The following is a 9749-nucleotide window of genomic DNA, read 5'->3' on the forward strand; positions in this document are numbered from 1 at the left end:
GCACTGAGGATGAAGAATCTTTTATGGTATGTTGGTCTCAAGGGCCCACATCAACCTGGCTCATAATCACTCATTTGTGATTTGCACCCCACCCCCAGTAAAAATGAAAATGCAATATTATTCTGCTTTAATTGCCCCTATCTTCAGTTAAGATGTTCAGAACTGCACCAAATTTTATGTGTATGATTGACCTGGCATTCTCTGGGGGTATGCCACGTTTCGTAGAATTTCATCCATGGGGGGGGTCTAAAAAAATTAGATTATGTGTACATTTAGTGACTGTACATTGGCCTGTAAATGGCGGTGCACACATATACACATGCACACACACAGGCACCCACATACTATCAGTATTAGAACGGCCGATACATAATTACAAATTCAGTAGGATTAAAAAAGAAAGCCAAAATAAATATTCATCATCATCATGGCTGCATTTTCAGTATTGGCGATAAGTAGTCGTTTGTCCACTAGATGGCGCATCGTTGCAGTGAGACGTAATTTTGTTGGAAGTTAAAAGGGGTTGGAAAAACAATGGGACGCTTCATACAAGGACTGTAATTTACCGCAGCAAACATCTAATAAGGATAGGGCGATGTTCACATGAAGTGTAATTCCCATTTCTTCTTGAAGCCGAAATAAATCTGAGGATGTTTATCGGACATGCTTGGTTTTACTGCAGTAATGCGTTAATCTTGTAATATCAATAAGGACCTAGGTAATGTTACCGTTAAGCGTTGGTTGAGTGATGGAGGCATTTGATTTATTGCATTTGTAGAAAACTATAAATGCGGTTATACCAAGCAAATGTATAGCAGCACTGTTTGTATCTTTCGACTGTCATTTATTGCACGTGCTACAAAATCATTCTGTGCAATGGAAGATTTACCAACGTTACACCGGTCTGATGCAGTTTTGCCTATACATGCGTGAGACTGAGACGCCTGTTTATTTTGTTTTAAGTGCGTGCAGGGTGTGAGAGGGGAATCGATGTGCTTTGATTACAGCTTGGTAGTTGTAGTCTGTGAAATTAAAAGCACGTGTGTGTGAAGTATCCAAACAATGACACCTTCATTTCATTATGGCTGTTTTAGCAAAACACCTTAAGCTACTGTGTAGTAGGTCCCATTTAGAAGTGGCTACTTCATTTGCGCTTTCCTTGACTCATGGAGCTGCGTGAATGTTATTACAACTTTTCGCCACGATATGACAGTTTAAGTCCGCTTGATACTGTAAGGCGTAAGCCATTGGTTTCCAAAGGAGATTTTATTTGTGTCGCCAGCATAGCCTATTGACAATTTATGTTGTCAATAGGCCTACCTTATAATCCTACCTGTAGCTTAGGGAAGCTAACAACTTTCTCTTAGGATCTAGTTTGTTAGTTACCGTTTTGTCATAACTCCCTGATGCATTTTTGCATTTAGAATAGCCAGAGCGTGTATATCTCAATCGAAAATTAAACAATATCGGGTGCCTATGGACTAGGCTGGGTGAACCCAGCCTGATCTGCCCGCTATTTATTTTTTGATTTCTTAAAAGATTGAGCTTGGTCTGATGAAAGCCAGACTAGCCATGGACCTCAGTTAAACAATGCAAGGGAACATGAATCAGCCTATATTTGCACTAACAATAACGGACAAAAGCTCTTCAACTTTGGCCCGTTAAAATGTGTATGAACAGTCTAGCGGACGATTTCATCAAGGCCCATTTGGACATGTCAGTTATTTGCACCACTGGTTAGATGTAAAACAGCACTTCGTTTCAGACTAGGCTACTGTTACTTAATTTGTGCATTAACAATAACGTTTCAGACTACTGTTACTTAATTTGTGCATTGACAATAAAGTATTACATGAACTAAAGATGACTAAAATCTTATGTAGAAGAAGAAACATTCACAAAAAATCCATCCATCCAAAATGACCTTTGTTTTTGATAGCTGTTGAAAACGGCATGGAACTGACAGAGATGTTTTTGTTTATAAATACATAAAAATATATAAATAAATAACATTATGCTGATACCTTTTGCTTTTCCCAAATACAATGTAGCCTACAGGTGTAAGTGACCTTTCATCAATCCAGTTGCAATGGATGAACTGTGATGAACTGCCCTACTTGTGATTGTTTAGAGATTTTAAAGGTTTTATAACAATTCTACATCTTCTTTGGCTATTCTACAATCTATTCACCTTTTCAGCACCAGTAGGGTACTTTTCTGTGCAGCCGCACACACACACTCAGGCATGCCAAACAAGCATACACAAAAGTTTCAAGAGTGGGGGATGGAGTAAAATATGGAGACAAATTGAAGTGTGATTTATTTTCGCGGAACGGATGTACAGGACTGAGCGGCGGTCATATTTTGTACCGCTATGCGGTACATCTAGTTATTTTGCAGTCAGTTCGTCTGTTTTCATAAGCCAGAAGGATCGACATACTTGGTACCAAAGGGTAGCCCTGTGTCTCCTCTTTCATCTCATATGCTTGCCATATCTATGTGTTCACGGGTTTGCAGTAATTCATTACGAGAGTAATGGGTGCGCAGGTGAACGCAGAGACTGTAAATATGATGCAATTTGATTTAATTTCATGATTTTTTTTTAATCTTCATACTTTAACGTACAGACAAGTGCGTGATCTCGTTGGAAAGCCCCACTTCTGCTGTCACGGAATTAAGGCTTCTCGCTGCTAGGAACAGTTGCGGTGCAATGTAACAGAGAAGAAAGGGTGTGTTTTTTGACGCACTTTGCATCAATCGGCTTCGAAATGGTTAAAATCTCACGTATCCCCTGAAGTGCCTTCACGTACCCCCATTTGGGAACCACTGAGCGATGCCGTGTCGGTGTTGTGGTCAACAACTGCCCTTTTTTTTTACCCCCGAAAAGTGGGGGTGCGTTCGCACCCCCTGCACCGGTGCTTCCGGCGCGCTTGGTGAGACCACATCTTAGTCCTCCTACATGATTAATTAGACCATATTTTGGAATTTGGTCTAATTTTCTTTTCCGTTGTGAGATAGGGGTGAGGGTCTGCAGTGACATGACTGCTCGTGTTATTACTGTAACGCCGAATGTCCTGGCCTGGAGTGCCCAATGAAAATATGAAAAAAGCAGATACACTGTAAAAAATACAACTTGCCTTTAGTACTGGCAAATAACTTTTCTGACTAAACAGAACTCAAATAATCAAATAGTGTAGTAAAACTCATTATAACAAGTTTTTACAACTAATTTGGGAAATTCACCTAACAAACTTAAGAAACTGAGTTGACTCAACTTGCATAATTAAGTATCTATAAGAGAGAAGTTTCCCAAAGTTCACTGAACTTCTTAGTGAAGTTGGCGCAAGCGCATTGTTTCCTAACGTATCAAGGCGAACTGTGGGCTGCAGATTGAATTTGTCAGGAGGACAGAAGCCAGTCACCTTCCCTACCTGTATGCAGCGTGGAGCAAATGACAACAGCATTGTCAAAGGTAAGTAAGGCATTTAGTTTTATCCAATATCCAATTGTTATGATAGTCAGTCTTTCTCGGTGTCGTGTTGCTTTAGCTAAGCTAAGCTGATCTGACTGCCCACATTCCGTTAGCAGCTATCACTAGCTAACGTTAGTGATGTCTAGTTATGACTGTGAATGGTAAAAGCTTGCAATGTTCTGGGAAGACATAACCGGTAATGCTGAACAAGGATGTTCCTAAAACATTCACTTTCAGGAACAATTTTGTGTAAAATGGATATCAGCAAGGAACGTTCTTGGAAATAGTGTGGTGTTGTTGAAATAGTGGCTATTAGGCTAAGCTAGCCTGCTAGCTAATCTTAGTAGCTTAATTCCACAACTAGTGTTAGCAGTAGCTGCTACAGCTCAATTATCAGTATAATTGTCTGGTTAGCTATTTCCCTGTTTTGCTGAAAACATGTATGTTCCTAAAATATTCACCTTTATAGAAAGACCTTTGTATTGGATGCCAGCGAGGATAGCTAGCTCACTGTGGAGTAAGCTAAACCCCTGATTAAACCTTACTCCCGCCCAAAGTTTTTAGCAATGTCTTGCAACTGCTGCTACTCGATCTGCAGAGGCGCTGCATATAGGTTGAAAAAAATTAAATGGAAATGTAATTTTTAATGCAACATATGTCAATAGAATGCAGGCACATAAAACAATGGCAACCCCACATTCGCCGATCGCGCTCCCTTAAAAAATGCTTGATCAGAGCCAACAAATGGACAAGTTATAGCTTCATCACTACGTAAATGTCCTCCAAGATGTTTAAAAAAGTCCACTGCACTACAAACCTATATAAAAAATAATAATTTTCTACTCTTGTTTGTTGTTGCAGGAGTGTCCATTTTCTCACCCGGATGTAGAGACCCTCCTGACCCATTACAGGCTTCATAACGGTCACCAGGGAAAAAGCTGGCTCTGCCTCCACCCCAAGTGCATGTGCATCTTTAAGACTTCAGGTAAGCTTACATTAAAATTTAATTTGGCACGGTACCATGCAAAAGACAAATCACCTCAGGTCGAAACTACATTCAGTTGTCAATCGTGTACATTCCAATGTGATTGTAGTGCAGTGGACTTTTTTAAACATCTTGGAGGACATTTACGTCGTGGTGAAGCTATAACTTGTCCATTTGTAGGCTGCGACCATAGCATTGGCAATGTACAAAACTTTGCGACACACAAAAGTAGGAAGCACAAACACTTCACATTTAGGGAACTCGAAAATGCAGTAGGTGCACCAGTTAATGATGAACTCAACGTGTTTTAAAATGTATGCAAATTATCGCATATTTTATTAGATACTGCCTAATTTGCATATGTAAAGACTAAATTACAGAAAACTTGTAATACATTATTTTCTCATATTAATGTAAGTTATCTACTGGGAAAGTTTCATAGTGATATCTGCTAGTTAAAAATGTTACCCTATTCACTAGTGTCTCGCCTTAAGTAAAAAAAGAATTAAGAAGACATCTGAGCTGCACCATTGCGGAGAACCATTGTCTTTTAATTTATTTTTTTGCAAATTTAGTGATGTAGTTCTGTGCTTTTCCACCAAGGATGCAGATGCTGAGGAGGACTAGAGGCATGAAAATTGGAATCTTGACTGGCCATTGAAGACGACCTCGCCATGAAAGCACCAGACACTGTTACCAATATCGCCATCGTCCTGGAAGAGACTGTTGTTCTACAGGACATCAAGGATCTTCCATCTGCACTGGCCTACCTATGCGGACTCCTGCACGACATGGGGTGCCAATACTTATGACCCCTGTATTTTAAGGAAGAACATTTATTTATTTATGATACATTATTCATTCACAAAGAAAATTGGTGTCCTTAAATGTTGGATTTTCCCTCATTTTTAACTTAAGGCATTAAGATCAATTTCTAAAAGATGATTTAATATTCCTCTTTTTAGTCAGCGTTAGCAGAGGTGCCAGTAATTCTGGAGGGTACTGTAGGTCAGGGTGTTCAAACTGGCTAAAAATAAAAACATTGTTAGATCTATTTGGATTTTTGAGTTGTTATTTAGACTTGTTTTTCTTGTTAGAGTCAATGTATTAGTTGGAATTGATATATATTTTCAAGTTGGGAGCATTTGTTGATTCAACTTGATTATCTAAGTTATTTACTGTCAAATAAAACTTACTCAAAAAGCTAGTGAAATGTGTTGACTTGTTTTTTAAGTTGGAAGAACTTTGATTCAACTTGAATTTTTGAGTTGCCAACCTATTGTAAGTCCACCTTACTTACAATACTAAATTGGCATTACTAGATATTTCAAGTTAAAAGCACTTGATTCAACTTGACTTTTTGAGTTGCTAACCTACTGTAAGTCCACCTTACTCACAATACTAAGTTTGCATTACTAGATATTTCAAGTTGGGAGCATTTGTTGATTTAACTTGATTATTTGAGTTCTTCACTGTCAAGTTGAAATTACTCAAAAAAGCTAGTGAAATGTGTTGACTTGTTTTTTTAAGTAAACGCAGAGAGTTTTTTTTTACAGTGTAAGATAACATCATAATGTAAGCTAGATATTAGCCTAACTGATACTGGGATTTGTTCCTTTCCATTGCAAGGGCACTTTGTAGTGCCACTGTGCTTTCTAAGAGGGCACTTTGTAGTGCCACTGTGCTGTCTAAGAGGGCACTTCGTAGTGGCACTGTGCTTTCTAAGAGGGCACTTCGTAGTGCCACCGTGCTGTCTAAGAGGGCACTTCACTTTTTTCTTCCATCAGAAAGGTACCTGTAGGGAACTTCAAGTTTATCCCATTGTAAGGGCACCTACCACATATTTTCCACTGCAGGGGCAGCCATTAGGAAACTTCCCTAAAAGTTACACCCTGACCCCTGTGCACACCACTGACAGTTGGAGAAATATGTTTTGTTTAATATTTATATAGGGTTTGTACAGTGTATGGCATGTTTATTGACATATTTAACGTGTTTTGTGAAATATATTGACTTTTTTCAAATGTTGTGTTATTTTGCTTATTTCCACAGATATTATTGTCATGAGAGATGTTGACTAGTTTAAATGACCAAAATATTTTCTGTAATCTCTCTCCTTTGATAGATAGATAGATAGATAGATAGATACTTTATTGATTCCCAGGGGAAATTCAAGAGAGAATTCAAGAATTCTGTGAGACGATGCAAATCTCTGAGTTGTATTACATCATCACAGGTGTTGAATAACCATGTGCCAGCTACTGTGTACAGAGGAAGAAATGAAGTGTGTGTGTGTGTGTGTGTGTGTGTGTGTAGTGTGTGAGAGAGTGTGTGTGTGGGTGTGTGTCAGGCTTGTGCAAAATTCCAGAATTGAATGGAAACTGGCTCCAAATTCCAATTCAATTCTTGAATTTCACTTGCATTTCAATTGAGGTAGCAAACAGGAAGCAGAATTGCAATTCGAATTGCGCACAACCCTGATGTGTGTGTGTGTGTGTGAGAGAGAGAGTGTGTGTGTGTGTGGGGGTGTGTGTCTGTTCTGGTATGTGCATGCTTGGCTCCACACTGGGTCTATGCTGAGTGTCATTGATCAAAATCTGCTGACTCATTGGCAGTGTGTAGCCTAGCTAGAGAAGGAATGTCGGGCTGTTATATAATTTCACACTGTGCTCTCAATCCATTGATCTTCATTAGAGTGACGGCTTTTGCTCAACCAGAGATTGATCAAGTCTCATTTCTTCAACTCACGACAAGTTTAAAAGAACAAAGCTGATCAAAACAGGTTTGACAGCTTCACAACCTGGCTGAAAGTTCAAAAGGTGGTGCTTTCAATCCCTTAAAAGGAGGTCGTTTCAGGCACAGGCAGGGTAATGATTTACAAGTGTAGGCAGGTACCATACAGCACTACAGCTCTGAGCGTGATATTCCACAAACCAGTGACACTCACACAGTCTCTTATTTTATTAGTTTGCTTATTTCCACAGGTATATTATTGTCATGAGAGATGAATATGTTGACTAGTTTAAATGACCAAAATATTTTCTTTAATCTCTCTCCTTTGATAGATAGATAGATAGATAGATAGATACTTTATTGATCCCCAGGGGAAATTCAAGAGAGAATTCAAGAATTCTTTGAGACGATGTTGTGGCAAATCTCTGAGTTGTATTACATCATCACAGGTGTTGCATAACCATGTGCCAGCACTGTGTACAGAGGTAGAAATGAAGTGTGTGTGTGTATGTGTGAGAGAGTGTGTGTGCGTGTGTGTCAGGCTTGTGCAAAATTCCAGAATTGAATGGAAACTGGCTCCAAATTCCAATTCAATTCTTGAATTTCACTTTGCATTTCAATTGAGGTAGCAAACAGGAAGCAGAATTGCAATTGAATTTTACACAAATTGATGTGTGTGTGTGTGTGTGAGATTTCTTGTGTGTGTGTGTGTGGGGGTGTGTGTCTGTTCTGGTATGTGCATGCTTTCCACACTGGGTCTATTTGAGTGTCAATGTTATGTTTGTCATTGTGGTAGCCTAGCTAGAGTAAAATGTGTCTGTTATATAATTTCACACTGGATAGTCTCAATCCATTGATCTTCATTTGTATGTCTTGACTCAACCAGAAATTGATCAAGTCTCATTTCTTCAACTCACGACAAGTTTAAGATGAACCAAGCTGATCAAAACATGTTTGACAGCTTCACAACCTGGCTGAAAGTTCAAAAGGTGGTGCTTTCAATCCCTTAAAAAGAGGGCGTTTCAGGCACAGGCAGGGTAATGATTTACAAGTGTAGGCAGGTTCCATACAGCACTACAGGTCTGAGCGTGATATTCCACAAACCAGTGACACTCACAAAGTCTCAGAAAACCTGCTCTTGAGGCTTCGAAGATGTTGAGCTACCTGTCCTTTTTATCAACACAGACATGGACGCTGCTCCTGCTGTTCCTGGGACTGTTGTTGGTGTAGGTTGAACTATTCTTAAGTCCACGGAACATTGTTTTGATCATAGAAATGCAACCCTATAAAAGCTATCCAAGATTATAAAGACTGGGAAAGAAGTGGTGATGTGTTTTTGTCATAGGTATGGATACTGGCCTTATGGAATCTTCAAGAAGTTGGGGGTCTCTGGTCCAAAGCCAGTGCTGTTTTTTGGAAATATGCTGAACTACAAAAAGGTTGGTCTTTATCTGGGTTCTGCAGAGTGCAGCGTGGGATTTTACAGAACCCCTAAGGCAACAAACTCAAAAGACATTGGAATTTTCTTTTTAAGTTTCCAGAAACTCAAAATATTAGAATAAAGAAATGTCAAAATGAGAAGAGCTCTAACCAGTTAAGTAAGAGCTTAACTGAAACAGAAATGGTTTCCTGAGCCTTAAATCTCTGAGTCTGGGCAGGGCAATGGACTTTTCCACAATATTCACATTTTTTGAGACACATCTGTTTAACACACAGGCACAGCCTTGTGGGAGTGAGACCAGCAGGCAAAGCGGTTTATTCAAAAACAGTCTCAAACCAAAAAGCTCCCTATAGGAGCATTCAAAACACAGGAGATTACAGGTAAAACACAGAAGATTGAGGAAACAGTCCAAACTCAGGGAATATACAATTAACAGTCCAAAGCAAGCTTGCACACTTCAAATACTTAGTTCAAAATATATAGTGCAGATATTGGTGGTGGGCACTACGGAAATAAGCGCTCAGTGCACACTGTACTGACGGAAGTAGTTTGAGACACAGCCAGAGACCTGGTGTGTGAGCAGAGTGAGTGCTTGGAGGGGATGTGGCCAGTGCTGAGCCTTGTGCAGATATGTCCCTTATAGTTTAGGGGCTCCGTAGGCATTGACTGGCTAAAACAATACGGCCCTTTAGGGGATTCGTAGGCATTGACTGGCTAAAACAATATGGTCCTTTAGGGGATCCGTAGGCATTGACTGGCTAAAATGCACATTTGTTCACCAGTGTTCTCTTACTTTAGGGACCCCACAATTTTGACATGGAATGTTTCCAGAAATATGGCAAGATGTGGGGGTAAGAAACTTATTATTTATACACATCCAGCTGTCTCAAATGTTTTGTACGAATGTAAAAATATTTTGTGTTATATCGATGAACGACATACTGTATGTTATTGTAATTAAATTAGTTCAGAAAACCAATGTGCAAAATAAACAGTTACGGGCATTTATTTGAAGACTGACCCAACTAGAAATTCTTGGTCAGTGGTAGAGTTGTTGAGCACAGTTACACCTGCCCTTGCCTTATCGCATTGTCTTATCGACTGTCACATGGCTTTAG

At 39.4% G+C, this 9749-nt stretch overlaps 1 protein-coding gene and 1 long non-coding RNA gene across 2 annotated transcripts; both read left to right on the top strand.

The window, feature by feature from the left end:
• The first annotated feature begins 3347 nt into the window (after positions 1–3347).
• Positions 3348–5108, top strand: LOC125298560. The gene is made up of 3 exons (XR_007194218.1): positions 3348–3472; positions 4334–4457; positions 5061–5108. It is a non-coding gene; the product is annotated as an uncharacterized LOC125298560 (long non-coding RNA).
• Positions 5109–8247: 3139 nt separating this feature from the next.
• LOC125298556 (cytochrome P450 3A27-like) lies at positions 8248–9516 on the top strand. Its single transcript, XM_048249339.1, has 3 exons — positions 8248–8416; positions 8536–8629; positions 9430–9516. The coding sequence occupies exons 1-3, from the start codon at positions 8343–8345 to the stop codon at positions 9484–9486; spliced, it is 225 nt and encodes a 74-aa protein (XP_048105296.1). The 5' UTR covers positions 8248–8342; the 3' UTR covers positions 9487–9516.
• Positions 9517–9749: the final 233 nt, after the last annotated feature.

This window comes from Alosa alosa, chromosome 7 (assembly GCF_017589495.1).
Source record: "Alosa alosa isolate M-15738 ecotype Scorff River chromosome 7, AALO_Geno_1.1, whole genome shotgun sequence".
Lineage (NCBI taxonomy): Eukaryota > Metazoa > Chordata > Actinopteri > Clupeiformes > Clupeidae > Alosa > Alosa alosa.

Bases quoted from the DNA above. Each gene is read 5' to 3' on its own strand.
- LOC125298556 (XM_048249339.1), top strand. From the start codon at position 8,343: ATGTTGAGCTACCTGTCCTTTTTATCAACACAGACATGGACGCTGCTC. The intron at 8,417-8,535 runs GTAGGTTGAACT...TTTTTGTCATAG, and splicing joins TTCCTGGGACTGTTGTTGGT to GTATGGATACTGGCCTTATG. The intron at 8,630-9,429 runs GTTGGTCTTTAT...CTCTTACTTTAG, and splicing joins ATATGCTGAACTACAAAAAG to GGACCCCACAATTTTGACAT.